Here is a 19,344-nt window from a genome sequence, read left to right as displayed (position 1 = left end):
ATTATCTGCCAACCTAGAGGGGGAAAAAATAAAAAAGCCAACGCTCATTCTGATGGGCTTTTCTACTGAACCCTACTGAAGCATAATGAATTCCTAGCAAAGGATAAAAAATGTTGTCAGCTCATCCTAAAATATTATGGAAGATTTGCTGATTTTTTAACCAAATAAGATTTTTTACAGTTTCTTTTTTTTTTTTTTAATGTGTAAAAGCAGGTGAAGGCTGAGAAGAAAATTAAGCACAGACATTATTATTGTAGGAAGTCAAACAAAGGTGGATAAAATAAAGACAATCAGAGGAAGCAGCTGAAAGTATATAGTGAGATTATATTATTCTTATTATCATGCATAGGCAGGTAACAATGAATCAGTTTGTATTACCATATCATCTAAATAACGTATAAAAGCAAAGGAAATAGAAAATTCATAATGCCAAAACTTGCATGGTGGAAACAGTAAACAGCCAATTGAACTTTAGTCAAGTAGGGAATGAAACGCGCACAATTATTTTAGGTAAAAGGCAGTGTGTATGAAAAGTGCAAAGGGAGGAACAGTGTGACAGGAAAGTTCGTTGTCTAATATGATTCCTAAAGCAACTAAAGTGGTTGCTAGATTTAATTTAACTTATGAATTATTTTTAAAATATTATACTGTTGCATTGAGCATCTTGAACCCGTTGAAGGAAAAGTTCTAATTTACACTGAATTCCGAGGGGGCAGGATGTTGCAGGTCCCATCAGCATCTTGGGTAGGAGATCTCTCTTCATCTTGGTAGGTATAAACATGTTCCCTGTATTTTAATTCCTGATTTGTCATAGGCCAGTTCTAACATTACCAGAGAATTTTTCTTTAGCTGAATTTGAGAGTAACTGGGGAGTTATACTAAAATGAGTTTTGGTAAAAATGGTTTGCAGGAATGTTGTATAATCAGTTTTAGAAAAAGACTGAATAATTTTGAGTTTTTCATTGAAAAGTTAAAATTTGTTTCTAATTGGAATTTATTGTTGTGATTTTTCCTTCTTTTCCAAGATTAAGATACCATCTGAGATAGGTAATGTACTAAACATGCTACTGGATGTGGTTTCTAGTATCAGCTCTCTTCTCAATAAAGCCCACCATGTCATGGATAACCTTCCAGTGTTCCTCCAAGGAATTAAAAATATTGGTGTGTTTGACATCTCTGCGTTGCAGCAGGTATGTGCATGTTTTCAATATGCAAATTTAACTCCCATTGTGAGGTGCTTTGTTAGGGATGTGTGCTTAGTAAGGAGGAACACTAATAGAAATTGTGTCCTAGGAAGTTGGGAACGTAGAGAGAAGAGAGTCCATACACATTAGGAAGATTAATTCAGTCTCTTTCAAGCACTCTGGTAATTTTGTGACTATCGATGTGTTGTTTCTGTCATGTCTTTTTTCGTTAATTTATGAGATCATAGCCTAATTTAACATGGTGTTAGGCTACTGATTAATAACAACATGTATTATCTCTGATTTGGAGATAGCCATGCTTTTTCTGCTAATACTGTATTTTTTTATAAGCAGACTATTATTTTGTTTATAAGAAATAATTGCTTTGCTTTTTTAAAGGAAAAAATTTCAAGATAACATGTACAGTTCTTGTATCTGTCATGGGTTTCTATTTGTGTCACTTAAGGTTTTTGTGTGGTAGTTCTGCTTGACATTTTAAAAAAGTGGCATGAGGTGTGAGTGAAGATGTTTCTTTTATCCCTACCTTTACAAGCAGTTGTTGTGTGTCCATCTATACAGCTAACACAGTGGTGGATCTAGTATTAAATAAATCAGAAATAAGATTCCTGTTTCTAAGCAGGGTCCAATTCCATGAGAACACCTGCTGACCCCTATGGCATTACCTTCTGGATTTGCTATTCTGTGTAGAAAGTTTAGGATTTAATCTGGTTCTAAAATTTCAAACCTCTAAAAGATCCCTCAGTGGTAAACAGTGCAAACTGGTTATGACTACAGTACAAAGTAAACACTGCCTTAAATACTGTTTTCCCCAGTGATATGAATCTTTCTCAAGATCTTCTAATCTGTGTGACAAAAAGGCATGTTATAAAATGCTGTTCTGTACATATTAGTTTTGGTTTTGAGCATCTCTTCTTTGGGGTAGCTCTTTTGCTGCCACAGTGAAAGGTGACTCTCATCAGATGCTTACATATTTTCTGCTTTCCTTAAACTAGTTCTGTTTGTGTCAGACTTTCCTTAGAACAAATGAAATATTGGACTTTTTGGACTGAAATCCCAAAGTTGCTTATTTGATAGAAGAACCTCCCAAAAGGTCTTGTTCAAAAAAAGTTTGCAAAGGAACAAATCGAACAGCAGAGGGCCATCTGGTCACAGTTTTAATCTTTGCTCCATGGCAACACATATTGTCCTGTAATATAGCATAAATTTAACAGTGGAATTTTTGTTCCTTTTTACATCTTACCTTTTTTGGTCACTTCTTCTGACACAATCTTTGCTTTCTTAATTTTTGTTTATTTTTTCTTGAGAGATTGCTGTTTGGTTTTGTCAGCTAATAATTTATAGACGATTAAAAAAATCCAGTGTCTTTCTTTTGTTGATAAATTAGATGTTTGATGTTTTGAAGGGCTCTTCTGTCTCTATAGCTTTTTACCATTTTGTAGACTAGTAAATGTTGTTTATTTTTAAGTATCCTTTCATTTTCAGGTTTAATTGGATTTTTTTTTCTACTTTCCAATAATACCTTTAATTATTGATTATTTTGTTTGCTTCTTTTCTATAGTGGCTAAACTCATGCTACTAAGATGCAGATATTGCTTATGCACTCTTCTCCTTAAATATTTTCTTCTATTTCCAAAAGAATCCATCCTTCTGGATTTTTATTTTCACGATAATCAACAGTAAAGTAGTTCAGTGACATAGGAAGATTACCAAATAAAGTATTGAACGATTTTTGAAGTAAAAATATATGGACCTTCGGCATAGAGTAAGACAGATTGTCTCCTTCATTAACTTCTAACTGAAAAAGTTATTTTGAAGTTGATTTAAAAAAAAAAAATCTATTATGAAAGAGGTAATAAAGTAATTGTCAATTACACACGTGGATTTTTGACTGAAAGACAAAATGAAAAGCAAGAAATACCTTTAAAACATCTGTAAAATGTGAAGTCAAATTGGTATGCTACATATTGTGTAATGAAAGATGATATAAACACTGAATATCTGCCAGTCGGTAGTAATTGGAATACAGAGCCACATTCCTCTGTTAACAACATTGAGTGAATGGATAACTCCCTGAGGAAAAACACTGCTGATTTTGATCATGATTTTTGCTTGTTTGTTTGCTGTTTGAAATTATTCACTTATATTTCCATAGCTAATTTTTAGTACATTTGTCACTCATGAATAGAAAAGCTGGAGGGGACTTGCTGAGTTACTGAATGTTGTCAGTTGTGAAAGGTGGCCTCATTCTGTAATCCCTCCACTGACTTGAACAAGTTCTCTGTTGAAACTATCATTACTGAAAAGCCTCTTGGTGTTATAAATGTATAAAATTCTGACTTAAGTTTATCCATGGCTAGGATGTTCACTTTTGTATCAAAAATGTTCTGTAGCTTTTATAACTTCTCTGATTTGCCCTCCCTGTGTTTGTGGAAGGCCAGTCATAGTCTCCTCTGTTTTGATAGGTTAAATAGATTTATTTTAGTGTTTGTTTTGTTTGTTTTAGGTTTTTCTTTTGTAACAGGCTCTCAGTTGTGTCAGACATCCTAGTGTCATCTTCGCGTGCTGTGTTAAGGCTAATCTTGAATGTTGGGGACAAGAAATGTGTACAGTCTTTGAGGGGAATTATGGCTGATGATTCTTGTAGTTCTGCTCATTCATGGCTATACCTGCTAAAATGACTTTCTTAATCTTGCATTCACCTTTTTTGTAAGCTGCATACATTTTTGTCTCTTACTTGATCAGGGATCAGTGATGTACCCACGTAAGCTCCATTTTATAACAGCATCTCATGATTTCAGTTGATAAATAATGTTTTGCACCAGTTATCTTTATATTCAATTTACTTTAAATTAGGTAATTGGTTTCTTGCCATATTGCATTCTGATCTTCTTTTCTCCTACATTGACTCCTGGTATGAAATTATAGGCAAATTTCAGTATTTTCTTCTTTCAGGGCTAAACCACTTATCACAGTGGACTTAAGATCAGTCTCACAGAAATAACACTAGTAACTTCTCTGTGATCAAGTGTTTTCTTTCCTTTTAACAGGGTCCTTGCAATATCTTCTTAATGCCATTTTTTACCTACCACATAGTTATTGGATTAATGCTGATTAATGTTTTCTAGGACAAGAACCTTAATTGGTTGTTAGAGTTCACCTAGTTTAGAGACAGCATATGTCTCTTGGGAAAAAGCACAGGCCTTCCCACATAAATATACTGTATTAGTCTGGAATGCATTTAATGCATTTGATAATGCATTAAATTCTACTCCTCACATACTTTTTTTGTCTTTAACTGCTCTTCACTTTAAAATTTATTCTACATCTTGCCCTATTAAACATCACAACGAGATATCCATTATTACCTCGTGCATTATGTCACTCATTTTTGAGTATGGATGAATTTTCTACTTTTCCTTCAAATATTGCTGTCTAAATTCGATAGGCTTCTGGAAAATAATTTAACCATATCAGCAATTTTGCCATTTTTCCCCCTGATTCTGTCAATTTCAGTACAATAAAGACTTTGTTTTGTTTATGGCTCTAACTAGAAGTAGAAATATCTATTTCTCTGCATTTGCTTCCTTTAGCCCTTTAGTTTCATCAAATTTTGAATTATCTTTAACCTCCTTGTAGTTTTCCAGGAAAACTGCTTTTTTTTTTTTCCTCTCTCTTAATGTAATGATTCTGAATTTATTTTAGTTTTATGTGCAAGCTATAACCTGGCTTGACTTTTACATTTCTTTTGCTGAATAGGTGATATTTCTAGTCCACATGAATTTGTTTTTATTCATAATTTGTTTTTTAAACACACAGCTGTCTTAATTAGGTCAGAAGCCCCTGTGCGATGAGGTTTTTGCCCCCATTTGAGAGTCCAGTTCCAGATAGCTTTTTAATCACCAGTAGCAGCCTTCCTCTTCCATGAATTTGTTGGAGTGACTGGCTTGACTGACTATTTTCTTTGTAGGAGGCTGCTTGTTTGGATTCATCAGCCTTGATTACAGACCTACTTCATTTAGTTTAAACTAGAACAACTGGATCAAAGATAACTTTTTTGTGAACATCCATCCTATATAGTTCTCCCACTTTATCAAAGCCAAATTTTAGGAAACATATCTTGAGTCAGTGGATATTTAGTTGAAAGACAGTAAGTAGATTCAGTCTGTTGGTGGCAGCTTACCGCATAAATATTCATTATTTGAATTTCAAGTTATTTTGATTGGAACCGGAATTAATTAGCAAGTTTGTGCTCTTTGACTGAAATAAGCCTTATTTATCCTTCTAGTGCAAATAGTCACTAATAAGGATTCAAAACCACTTTTATTCAGCATTGTGCATAAATAAAGTTTATTCCTCCAGTAAAGTCCATGCCAGCAGGTTCATTCAAGAGCTGTAGATGATGGTATTATGAAATCTGGATATTATTTATTTACTATGCTGTATGCTGAAACCATATGCAAAAAGTCAGATTTTGGGAGCAGCCAACACCGAGTTTTAAATAACACTTCTAATATTCCTCCAGGATTACTAAAGAAGCACCTGGCACTTCAGTAAATGTATTGATCAGGATAAACTGTCTCTAACAGCACACTCTAAACTGTCTGTGATTTATTCTTTATGTAAAGTGCTGTACTACTTTGAAAATTGACTCTTCTGTTTAAAAAAAAAAAATTCCAATGATAAAATGCTAATTTCTTTCAGTGTCAAATGTGTTTTGTTGACACACCACAGTCTTTTTTTCTATTTGCCAGTTGTGCGGTCTTCAAATGATATCTGATAGTCTAGTTATGTTTTTCTTGACAAGCATCTGCAACAGTAATGAGTACCAGGCGGGCCAATGCATCCTTCAGTTATACTCTAGCAGCGCGTTGCCTTGCAGTTGTATACTCTCTTAGAACTGCGCACCTGTACAGCCTTCTATGACATACCAGTTACAACTGAGCATGTTATTTGAGAAATGTAACTGCACAGAGGAGGCTGGTTTTTTTGGTTTTGTTTTTTTTTTTTTTTTTTAGGGAATGTGGTGAATCATGGTGCTTAAGCCATAAAAGCAGTCAGACTGCTTTCCTCATTAGACACATGCTAGTCATGTAGTGATGAGTAAATGGCAATAATAAATGCTGGTATGACTCAAGATGTGCAAAAATGAGAAGCACATCTAACAAGTTAAAAAGATGTACTTGAAAAATAGGCTTTTAGGGCACATGCACTTGAATATTTTTCTTCTTCTTAGCAACTATTTTCACTGCAAACATTCATATGCAAAATGGTTTTGGTTGTTTCTGCTGTCTTTGTGACACAGGAGTAATCTACCAGAAGAGCAGACTTTGTGAAAACTGACATTGTAATCAAGGAATATGTAGTCCAGTTGTCTTGATATTTTCATTCTTTTTCTGCCTAATGGATACACAGTATTTTTCAACATTTAATGTAGTACATTATACTACTGTCTTTCATCGAGTATCCTGGCAATTAAAACTGCATTACCTTCCCCCCACCCCCCGTGATAAAGGTGATTGGGAGAACAGAAAAGAGCACAGGAGGTCCTCATTCTTGTAGGCAGTTTCAACAGTCTAATATTGTCAATCTCCTTGGATGCCAATATTGAGAGAACACCAGGGCTACTCCCTGAAGCTACTAAAAGCAACTTTGATTCATCTGTATTTCTGTTTGTTCTAGTTCTTGCAAGGTGGGCAGTTCAGAAGTTCAGCTATTGGATCCCTGGAGTCTGTAATCAAGGCAGTGTGTAAAGAAGAATCTTCATTTTTCAGCAATGCAAACCTGTTCATCGACATGCCCAGAATCATGGGACTCTTGGAGGACAACATGGCAAAATATGGCATTCCTGAAGACTCAAGTAAGAAAAAACTATCAATCACAAGTTACATGTATGCATTCAGAGTTTAGAGAAGTTTTTCCCTCTTAAATGGAAATGTTTATATACCAGCTGACATCTCAGTTGACATTGTAATCCTGAGCACAAGGGTTGATCAATAAAAGTTTTATGGCTATGAGATAATTGTGGATGAGACACAAGTGATTCTGGTTGTTTTCGATCTTTGCAAATAATAAATAAGAATATTCCTGTCTTAGAGACATATTTATTAGAATTTTTAAAGCACCTGGTATTAAAAATATATCTTTGAGATACAAGATTGAGAATTTATTGCTGCTTTCTTCTGTGAACACAAAGCTGTGGTATTATTGTGTAGTAAAATATGCAAGCTCCCTGGATAAAATAAGTTTTTTAATAGTTGATATTCCTATTCTATATCAAGTGTGCAGAAAACCTTTTACCTCTTATATAATTTCACCTCTCCTCAATATACATTTGAGGTTCCTTTCCTCAATATACATTTGTCTTACCCCGATTAATTTTAATATTGTTAATAACTTTGTTAGTGCCTCAGTGGCCCTGTGCAAAAGAAGAATACAGTGAGAGAGTGTCTACTAGGGAAGGATCTGTGACTGAATTATGGCTCTATCACCTATTTGTTTCTACAGCCAGAAACTGACTGGCTTGGCTGGGACCCTCGGGAGGGAGCCAGAGCTTTGCCTGAGCCTTCTTCACTTGTGTGTGGGACAGCAGTAAGCAGGCAGCTCTGCTTTTCTTTCCTATTTGAAGAACGGAGTTAGCAGGATGGCTTATCAGAGAGATTGTTTGGGACTTAGTCTCTTTCAAAGCTGTTTAGGCCAGAAGCGCTATCTGTTTCTTGATGATTTTTTTTTTTTTTAAATATTGTCACAACTCTGGAGTGTTGTAAGACCTTTTACCTTAGGACCTTGAAATATCTTTAAAGCATCAGTTAGTTCTAGCATTCCGATGAGTGAATTAATACTGTTTCCCATATTTTACAGATTGGTAAATCAGAGAATGGAAAATGAAAATAAAAAAATTTGTATGAGGCCACAGAAATTTGATTTGTACTCCTTCCCAGTGATTAACTTGTATGTATTTTGAGTACCAGACACTTGCCAATGACTTTCCGAAAATCACAGCAAACTCAGATTAGCAAGTCTTCTGTGTCTTCAGCATATTGATATTTCTGACTGGCCAGCCTGGAGCCTCTTAATTCTTTGCTGTCGTTTAGCAATGATTGTGTTTAGTAATGATTGTTTCCTTAAAGAAAGTAAAAATTTGGGCAAAGAACTGGTGTTCTTAATGATAAATTTCTTACACTTGTTTCTTTAACTTCTGGCAGGAGTTTAAATATTTTTGGCCTAGTTTTTCATTATGTACAATAATTTGTCTTCCTTGAGGAGCTGATGACACTATTTAAGATTTCCTCACAGCACTGGAAAAAGGATATTTCTAAATCCATTCATAATAAATAATAAAAAGCCCCAAAACACATGAGCTGGGCATAAAAAAATCTAAATGTTTCTCACAGGAAACTCATTGCCTTCACTTGAGTGCAAGTGCAGTGGGATATCTTGGAATCTATTCCTTGGATCCTACTTCTGAAGGACATACACCCTAATGCATTCATAACGGCATCTGATGTAAGGACATGTTTTTTGGTTAAGGAATGGAAAAGTCAATTGATTAGATTTTTCAAATCAAGAAGTGCCATGCCAATTTTTCCTGTATTTTTGGTAGGTTCTTGTGAAATGATACAAATAAAAAAGTCTGTATTTGTGAAAGAACTTGTGTTGTATTCCTATTTCTTTCTTAAGTAGGAGTGGAAAGCTATGGAACAACCAAGGGTGTGGAGTGAGTCTGTTTTTTTTAAGGTGACTCTTCCCTCAGCATTCATTTTGTGAGCAGAGGTTTTGCATGTGTCCTTCCACTCTACAATGCACTAATATAACTTTTAGGATAGATGGGGTTCGCAGGCTGCTTTTCAAAAATGTGAGAAGCTCTTTGGATTCTAATTCTTTTTTTTTCGTCTAACGTTTAGAGTTCTGCATCCTCAACACTATCATATAGGCTGTGGTTACGCAATTTTTATTCAGGGACCTGTAGTGATTGCTTAGTGGCAGTTGGATGGTACTTAGCATAGTACTGTGGCAGATCCTAAATTAAGACTTTTTTTAATTCAAAGAAAAGCTTGAGTAATAATAATCCAACCTCACCTGTGTTGTCTGTCTTAAATGTGAGTCTGTCTTTGTTTTTGCAGCTCCATTCTGCTTGAAGCTTTATCAGGAGATTTTGCAGTCTTCTAATGGGGCTTTGCTATGGACTTTCCTGAAACCTTTATTACATGGGAAGATACTGTACAATTCAAACATCAACATGATTGACATGGTGATGGAGAAAGTAAGTATCAAAAGAAAAACTATTTCTGTTTATTGATTTTGTCTTTCTACTTCATTTTAAAGGTCCACTTCTTTCAGGGTAGGTAGAAGCAATTGGATAATTGCCTTTCAGAAAACTGGATCCACCCCGTCTCCTGAGTTGTCACCTTGTTCCCACTTTAAGCTTAATATTTCTCTTAACTTTTATCCTACTTGTTACAGTGGTTTCACCTCAGTATGAAAAGCAGAATTTTGTTCAAAGTCCCTTAAACCTTGTCTAGAAAGATCAAAAAGAACACACTAACAGAAGTGTCGTGTGAATCATGCTGTATCAAGGTGTAGGATATATGTATTCTAAGTGAGCTTTTGCCCTCAACATTTTCTTATGATGGGAACTCTAATGGGGCAGCATAGGGAGCTGTGGGGAAGGGACACCCCAGGAACAGAAGCCTGTTCTGAGGGAGTCACTGAGCTCTGTTTAAAAAAAAACCCACAACCTACAGTGCATCCTTCTTGATTATGTTTCTAATGCCAGTAGTATGAATGACCAGTAGTAGCTGAGCTGCTGTATGTGTGGATGCTGGTGACTTGATATTATTCAACAGTTTTACCATCTCTGCAGTTTTGGTAAGGTAGGTGCTCTGTCTTGAGCATGATTATCTACAATGACATGTTTGTTCATGACTAGCTCTGAGGCACTTCTGTAAGAGGAAGGATGATGACTTATTTTAAGTACACATTAGAGTTCCATGCAAATTTTGCATTTATCTTGCAAATACGTGACTTTTACCCTGGAATATTACTTATTGCAAGAATGGTAATTTAGGTTAATTTAAAATCTAGAAAAAAAGCATTTCTGCTTGTAAGTGGTACACAAAAAGACTGTAGTAACTTTAAATATGATGGTAACTATTTTCCATGTAAATGGAGTACAGTGTGGTATTCTGACTTATGCTCTAAAAAGATAATAAAAAAACTAAGCCAAAAAGCACATACTAGGTAACTTCATAGATTCTGCCGTGAATTGGAAATAAGGTTTCAGTGGCTTCATATTTTGCAGTTAAATAACTTAATTTGGGCAACAGACCATCTCTCTGGAGTTGAGTATAATTAATTTTAAATTTTTAGTCAGCTAAAAATGAAGCTGGTCTTGGTGTTTATAGATGGAAATTCTATAAAGAACAAGTTGTAAGAAATTATAAAAATTCCAAATAATTTTGAATACATAATTATATTCTGTGTTACAATGACATTTAGAATAATGCACTTAAGTCATTTCCACATTATTTTGCCAATTAATATGCCAAAGCCACATTCTTAGAAGCATCTGTAAGAAAGATAAATCTCCTGACCTGTGTTGTGTTCCCCTATAGATCTTTTTGTGAAATCAAGACTGAGTAATGTAGTTCAGAAGGAAGTTCGCTTGTGTTCGTGGTGTGTTTGTTGGTTTTTGTTGTTGTTGTTTTTTTTTTAAATGCTCTGGCACAATACAAAGATTCTGGTAGGTGCCTCTAGCATAATGTCTCATTCTGGTTATGTATTCTCAGGCTTACAAAAGTTCCATCAGCTTATTCAGGAATGTGTGTAAATACACCTCCCCCCTTCTCTCAAACCTGTAGATCTAACAAGCAATTATGGATGTGTATCTCTTTATGTATAAATATGAAAGTAGTAGGAAAGTTTCTTCAACAGTTTTTTCATTTGTTTTATTACAGAAGCCTGTCAGCTATTGCTTGAACAGAAAGAGAATGTAAATGCAAAATATTGTCCCAGGTATCTTGAACACAGCTACTAAAAACCGACTCTGTAGCCCTTACACAGCCAAAACTCCTACTGAAATTGGAACCAAAGTTCTAATTTCCTTTAGACATGTGACCACATGGCAGCTATTTACTAGAAGAAAAAAGTAGAGGATTAAAGCTAAAAAGAACATTGATGCTTGTATATTAAGATATATTCTGTAAGTTTTTCACATGGACTATTTTGTTTCAAGACTGTGTAATTGACCAGTCTTCGATAAGTTGTGAAGTTGCTGGTTTTATCTTCTGAGAAGTCAACAGTTCTAATGTGTAGAATAACAATGACATCAGAGATACAGGCAGCAGTGATGATTGGGAGCAAAAAAGTTCAGTGACAACTGGCATCCAGGAGTTCAAAGACCATGTGTGATGTCTTTGATCCTTGCTTTCGCAACTGAACTTTTTGCCACTGATAAGAAATACTTTCATAAGATCAGCTTATTTTAAAAGATTCTCAGAGTTGATCTTATATTCAGGTAATCACATTAGGACAACTTTGTTCTATTTCTTTGTAATTGGAACAGTCAGAATATATATATATATGTATATAAAAAGATAAATGTAGCAAGGCAATTGAGAAATGAAAGAAAGAAAACTAGTCTAGCAAATTCATTAATTTCAGTTTCCTGTCTTTTTGTCTAGTATAATTAGAAAAATTGATAATGAGTTAACTAAGGTCTTATTGTAAACTTACATATCCTGTCTGGCTTTGCAGAAGCATACTTGTCAGCCTGTTAAAACTTGTCATTATAAAAGCAATTCAATAAGCTCAAAGTACCGTTTTTATTTATTCTTACATCAGGAAAAGGCTTGGACATATTCAATCCAGACAGGACCATAGTTGATATTGAAGACCTTAATTTTAATCAAAGGCAATATCCAGCCTATGTGTTACAAAGAATATTTATTTTAATGGATCTTCATTGATTAGGAAGAAGAGAACTTGAAAAGAATTTCTATTAAACATCAAAGTCCAGCTAGTCATTAGCATACAAACTCACAGGAATTTCTTTACTGTGTAAGATTAAGCATTCATCTTGCCCTAGGTTCTGATTCCTAGTGTAATCAGTAAAAGCTTTATAGGGAAGAACTGACGAACATGTCGGTAGAGTGATATTCCCCCCAAATACTGTGCCAACTTCCAAAAACTTAAGGGTCAGGCTTGCCAGGACTTTACTGCTATAATTTGTCCACTTGCTTTTTTGAGCTTATGTAAACTCTTAGTATGCATAGTACCTGTGTTGAGATGTTCTGCATCAACAACCTCTTCCTCACTTGCTTGTTCTTCAACTTCAACTGAGGCAACTTTTTTAAAATCCTGTGTTTATATCTCCCAGCTATATTTGTTTCTATTCTCTATTTCCACTACTACTCTTTATTGTAATTTATTATTATAACAAAATTAAAATTTGCTTAGTACGGATTTCAGAATCATCAGTCTGTAGTCTCCTGGTTCCCCTAGCATCTTTTTTTATTAATGGCATTGCATTTGTTATTTTCCAGTTCCCTAACAACAAGGGAATTTTAATCAGGAGGTTACGCTACAGTGAGTACTTCAACTACTTAATCCTTGAGCGCTCTTAGAATTCTTGGCTGGATGTTATCTTGTCCTAGAAATTATTTATTGTTTATTTTGTTAAATTGTATGAATTTTTTTTACTACTGCTTCAATTTGAGACATTCTCTGTAGTGTTCTCCATGTAGAAAACTTCTGACACAGGAACTTCCCAAAGGCCTACTGTGGTGAATGAGAAAGCAAAAAAAATTTAAACCTTTTTTCCCTAGTTTTGCTTGTTTTCTTATTTGGATGTAACACCAATTTTTTAAAAGGATATTTTCTAATAGCTTCCTACTGTGTAGTGTGGGTGTGCATGCATGTGGTCTTTCTCAAATCTTTTTTTGATAAGTAATATGTATTTGTTCAGTTTCCTCTACGCTGCTTTAAATAGTCTCTGTACCTCCTGCACATAGCTTACCCCTTTCCTGCTTTTAATTTCTTTCAAATAAGCTTCCACATTATATAAAGTTATTTTTTTTCCAAAAATACATGCTGCTGCAGTAATTTTTTTTTATTGTTTGTATAAGGAGGTTGAATACAAGCGCATTATGGTTAGTGTAGCTCTTTGAAAGTGACTTTGGCAAACAACAACAGCAAAATCTTTTGTGCTGTTCAGAATCAAGTCAGGAAAGCACTAAGATCCGAGCTCAGATCTTATGAGCTGCTTGATATAACAATTTCTAATGATGTCTGAAAATTTGATCTCCCTATGTTCCAGTGTGACCTGTGCTTGCTCTGTACTGGGGAAATAGCAGTCTCCCATTTTGGCTGTTTGCTACCCTTGCAGCCTTTCTGGTCTCCCTCAGCTTATCACCATTGTGCCTGGACAGTGGGTTACATGATCCTGATATTCAGGCCTGGGATTTCAGTCCATGACGTTTCTGTGTTGCTTTGTTAACAGAAGAACTTGTTTAGCTGATTTGACACCAAACTTTAGTTTAACATTTAGGATCACTTTCCCTTGAAAGTGGAATGGGGAATCTCATAAAAGTTAAATGCATAAATTATTTCAGGAAAACGCAATTATCTGCAAGGGTCTCTTTGGGGCTTTCTGTGCTACAAATGGGAAGGATGAACCACCACAACTTGTTTTCCAATGTTGTGCTAGGAGTGGGATTTTGCAAAAAAGCACTTAAAATACTATGGCAAAAATTGTGTACTTTCAGTAGGAATTATTGCAAAAACCGTGGTCCCAAATTGGAGTTTACAACTCATTGCAGGCACTCTTTGCTGGGAAATGTCACAATCTCTACCATAATAACAATACTGGATTGTTCTTAAATGCACTTCTGTGACTGATAACACCAATTTAAACAAAAAGATAGTGCAATATTTTCTAATCTCGAGTACACTTGTGATCTGTTTAAAACAGGCTGGAAAAAAATTGATGGTTGTTTGTCAGTGGCTGAGAGAGAAATTGTAGCTTATGTTTGACTGGGACAGAGAATATTTTGGTATACTCAAGTCTTCCTCTGTGAGAGTTTTTTGAAATAGATTGATTGGTCAGTTGAATTTATTTTCCAGACCACGCTTCCAACTTTCACTTTCATTATATATTCAGTCAAAGTAGTTTGAATGAAGGACCCACAAGGTCTGCAAAGGCTTTCTTTTGAATAGGTCCTAATTATATTTTTTTACTGTCTTTCTGAGGCACCTTTATGATACTCTGTATGAAAGAGACATTATAAAATAAAGAGGTCTTTATGATACTTCAGGTAGAAAACATACAGACTACAGGAAGACTTTTCTTTGATTTGCTTGGTATTCAGAGACTGTAATAAACACTTTTCATTTCTTAAGTAGAAAAAGAAAACATGGATATCCTTACTGCTGACTATCAAAGTGAAATGGAAAGGAGTTGCAGAAGATCTGAAGTGTGCCAGTTTTTCCTGTTTCTTAAGACCTGATGTGCACAGTTTTTACTTCATTTGTCTCCATATATTCTTTTTCCCAGGCTAATTTCACTTTTGGTTTTGTGGAAAATTTGAAGACTTATTCTGAGACATGGCTTAGGATGTCTGAGGTTTTTAAAACCAGTGGAAATGTCCTCACGGTCTCACGGCTGCAGGTTGGTGAACTGTGGGAGGGCTTCCTGTTTTCCTGTTATTTACTATGTGATCTAGACAGAGTTTCTGTATATGTAAAACTGCCCATCTATCTGGCTTCAGGTTTAAAAAGAGCTGAAAAAGAGGCAGATCAGCTTTAGGTTATGAGCCTACAGTATGATACTGAGAAAATTCTGAGGTGAAAATACTTAAAAGCGATCTTACCTCACTGTCCAGTATTGCCAGGCAACAGGGGAAATAAAACAAGTAGGTACACCTACAAGCTTTATACACTTATTTAAAACAAATGTAAGATTGTAGGAAGTAAAATACGCGTGCAGCTGATAAAAAAAAAAATGATGTGGGAAATATTGACAAAAAAAAAAAGCATTGTTGTTACTGGGATTTTTCCCATTTTATATATTTATGTCTTTTTTTTTCCCCCAATAAAATTTAGTTTTGCGATATTTGAGTTGTGAAAACATGCATGGCTGTTACACTTTGGGAAAATAAGCATGGCCCATACAAATCAATTGAACTGTTACTTTTAAGTTCAAGGAATGATACTAGCAATCATGCATTAGACTTGCAAATCCCAGGATGTTCTTTTAGAGCTAATAGATTTTTTTTTTTTTTCCCCCCCTTAGAACATGGCAAATGAGGTAAAGAAGTTAAAATAATGCAAAAGGAATTCCCAAATGCCAGGTTTTTAAAGATATTTATTTTACTATTGCCAGTGTTAATAGTATAATGGCCCAAAAGTCTTGCAGGAAAAGAAAATGGGTTTCTGTCCCAACAGACTTGCAAGGACACTAGAATGGACTTGCAGTTAAAATATTTGCAGTAAAGGAGGACAGTGATGTACAGCAATGGGGACTATATTTTCTGCTGTTTATTTAAAATGTGTGGAGTTAACCTGTTAAGAGGGGAAGACTGAAGACATGGAGAGGCAAAGTGACTTCTCCAGTGTTATGCAGGAAGTCTTGGTAATGGAATTGAACATGAATGCATATGTATATTTTTCACTTCTTTAGAGAAGATTAAACCTGATGTAACGTTTAACACTTTTCATTTTAGGAAGCACTGCAAAGCAATTTCATAAAGCACTTTATAGAAAGTAATTTGGATATTGACATGGAAAAACTCGTTAAAAAAATGCAAGTATATGGTACGTACATAAAAGTGCATGTACCGATTACCCTTATTAGACTTTATCTTGAACTTAGAAGTACGTTCAGTTAAAATTGAATGTTTTACCTACTTGAATGATACTAAAATACCAGACTTTAAATTCTTTTGTTGAGTTAGTCTCAAATATTCCTAATTGTCTTTTTTTCTTCTGAGTGACTGGATAATTTGCATTTCAAAGTATTGAAAGACTTGAAAAAATCTGGTAACAAATTACAAGTGGCAAACTGTCATGGGACAGTTATAAACATAGGAGCTATACTTAAAAGGAGGGAAGAGAGAAGTAATCCCAGTAGCCACAGTTCCATTAGGTAGTAGTAAATTTTAGTAGTAAATTTTGAAGGAAATCTATATACTTGAAATGGATATAAATAGAAAATCAGATTGGATACAGTGTGTTTAATCAAAAGTTGTATGTATTTTTTTTTCTCCTCTTATTGAGAATTAGTTGTCTCCTTGAGCATCGAAAAAACCTGAGATATGGTTATAATCAGGGAGTAGCAAGGTTGGGCTCAGGTCAGTAGAGAGTAACCAGGGCCAGACCCAGCCCTGGGTTGGCCAGGCAGGGTCATAGGGGCGATGCTGAGGCCAGGCCAGGCCATCACCCCATGGGTAGGGGGTTGGGCCCAGATCATCAGGTCCATGGCCAGGTCCACAGCCAGGCTGTGAAGTGATGGGAGCTGCAGCCTGGGGCAGGCCCAGCCACAGCTCTGTGCAGCTCTGATGGGAAAGGAGTGGCCCTGGCTCAGGTGTCTGCATGGGGCTGCCCAGCAGTGTGCCCCTGGGTCACAGCCTTCTTTGGCCATACGCTTTCTGCATTGGTACTGAGCCCTGGCAGCCAGACCTCCAGGAATAGAGACTATGCCCTCCAAGGGCCAGACAGATATCCCAAGGGGACCAGTTTATAATGGAGGAGATGGGGATGATTATGAGTAATTTTGGGTATACAGGGAATTAAGGAGGAGAGAAGAAAGGAATATGCTGGAAATTTAAGTTACTTAAAGATTTTATAAGAATTTGATAACTGAAAAAAATTCAATATGTCCTGCTGTCAGTAGGGTAGGTGCATGATAATTAAAATAGTTGCTGACACGTGCCAGAACGAACTGACGATACCAAAGCCGAGTCTAATGTCATTTAAGAAAAGTTCATGATTTTGAGGACCAGAAAGAGAGAAAAGTGGGATAAAATACAATAATAGACAGTGTGGCATCATGTACAAAGGGAGCTGGGTGCTTCCTAGAGGAGGATAGTGGTAGAGAGTACAGATTTGTGTATTTTGTTATCAGTGCGTGTTAGGATAATTATGAACCAGACACAAATCTGTTCCAGTTGTTTGTTGGAGGAGGGCAGTGGTGAGCTCTCAGATGCCCCCATAAAGGGGCTGTGTGGCCCTCATTGCTGGAAAAAATGGACTTTACAGCAATACAGGTTATTAAGTCTGCTCTACTGTCGAAGAACTATGTCTAGAGCTAAAACAAACAAATAAGTGTACCTGAAGTGCAACTTTTATTGGATTTTGTCACCTTCCTCTAAGCAGGAGATGGACAAAATCTACTTAAGCTCCTGAAAGCTTGTAAATGATGAAGTGTGTTCTCAGTCTTAATTTTTACTACTGCCCTGAGCTGGTGCTGTCATGGTTGGTGTGAGCTGAAGTTCCTGGCTTTTCTTTTGCACACAGGATGTGAGATTTAATTGAAGCTGACCTTCATTTGAAGGCTGTGTTTGAAGGCTAGGACTAGCTGCCTCAATATATTAGTTGAGTAATAGGTGGATTTTGTTTGTTTGTATCTAACACTGGGAACTACATGATAGGTTATAGGCAAACAATATTTCATTAAGGTAGATATCAAGATCTCTGGAGTTATCAGGTCCATCTTCACTGTTGCAGGCAACATCATCACAGAAATCTGTGCATGTGTTTCTCAATTTTTAGCTTTTTAACAGAGCTAAGGACATTTGACAATATGTAATAAATGGTTAATAGTCTTGGATAGTGAATATAGGAAATCATTTAAGTAGAATGGCTTATGAAACTAGGATTTCTTTATTTTAATGGAATAGAGTCGATATAATTAACATCTTATAAAAAGTGAAAATCAATACAGGCTATAGATCACAATAGCATTTATGCCTTTGTGAAGCTGATTTGTCCAAAGTGCCAGAGCACTCTTCTGCATTTACACTTTGATTACACTTCTTTTTACAGATTTGCTTTGTCACTTTGCTTTTTGAAAAGTGACTATGCCCTCTTAACTTTATGTAGGTTTTGTATATGGTTTTTTTGTTCATTTTATTAGTCTATCATCATGTGCAGTTGTTACTGTAAATCTCTGTTGTTATGGTTTTGTTTTGTGGTTTTTTTTGTTTGTTTGTTTTTTTAATTTCATTACTCTTATACTGCATCAGTTTTTTAGTCCTGTAATTATCTTGCTTGGATCCAATTAAAGTCTTAAATGTATCCATATACGTTATTGGTTTTACCACTCACAATCTGTTTATTTCCATCCAAAGCTAAAGTTTTCTATAATCATCTAATCTGTGTGATTATGTATTTTGTCTTCTAACTAAAGCAAATATTCCCTTGGTTTATTACATCTACACTCACATTGTGCTGACTTCTCATTATGCTCAAATCCAAGGTGTTTGTATCTTTTTTTTTTTTTTTTTTTTACTTTGCTACAATGTTATAAAAATGGTTAACAGTCTTAGTGACATGTTATTCACCCTGCTACTCCTGCTGGAAAGTGTTGTGGACACAGAGTGGATTGATGTAAAACTCTTTCAACCTCTCTATAAAATTATCGTGCTATAAGACCTTGCAAAGTTATCAATTTCTAAAACTTTTTTACAGGGTTACTGTGTTAGTGTTACTCACGTGGAACAAAGTAAATATTTAACTGAGGGCAGAAAAATTTGTGGTTTTCTTTTTAAACCCTTCTTTACTTTCTAAATTAGCTTTGTGTGGGCAAGGCAACTCTATTCCTCTCCGCTTGCTTTCCGACGCAGCAATTTGCAATAATTTCCTGGGTATAACCAATTTTATATAAACCCTGTCCGGCTAGAGCTTGTGAGCTCCTTGCTGGGCACAGTCCTTATGAACCTCTCAAGAGGCATGGGGAAGCAGTTGTGCTGCAGGCTCTTCTTTTAGATTCTTGCTTGCTGAGTATCTCTCTTGTCCTTCTTTTGTGATCTCTCCCAGATGTGAAGTGTTTTTTTCACTACCAAGGAATCTCCCTTATGGAGGGCTACATGTGACCTGGGATGTAACAGCCAGGGTAAAAAAAAAAAAAAAAAAAAAAAAAAAAACA

At 35.5% G+C, this 19,344-nt stretch overlaps 1 protein-coding gene across 1 annotated transcript in view; it reads left to right on the top strand.

Moving 5' to 3' along the window:
• The window catches only part of ABCA13 (ATP binding cassette subfamily A member 13), a gene marked incomplete at both ends in the record, with an annotated part of 196,115 nt that overhangs the window by 51,755 nt on the left and 125,016 nt on the right, over positions 1–19,344 (top strand). Inside the window, 5 exons of the mRNA XM_082329177.1 lie at positions 1,026–1,190; positions 6,885–7,062; positions 9,326–9,465; positions 14,755–14,868; positions 15,923–16,013. Coding sequence (XP_082185303.1) covers positions 1,026–1,190; positions 6,885–7,062; positions 9,326–9,465; positions 14,755–14,868; positions 15,923–16,013 — 688 coding nt within the window. The remainder of the gene's footprint in view (positions 1–1,025; positions 1,191–6,884; positions 7,063–9,325; positions 9,466–14,754; positions 14,869–15,922; positions 16,014–19,344) is intronic.

This window comes from Platalea leucorodia (genome assembly GCF_965183815.1).
Source record: "Platalea leucorodia genome assembly, chromosome: 1".
NCBI lineage: Eukaryota > Metazoa > Chordata > Aves > Pelecaniformes > Threskiornithidae > Platalea > Platalea leucorodia.
Note: the sequence above shows the minus strand (reverse complement) of the source record. Positions and strands in the feature narration are given on the sequence as shown.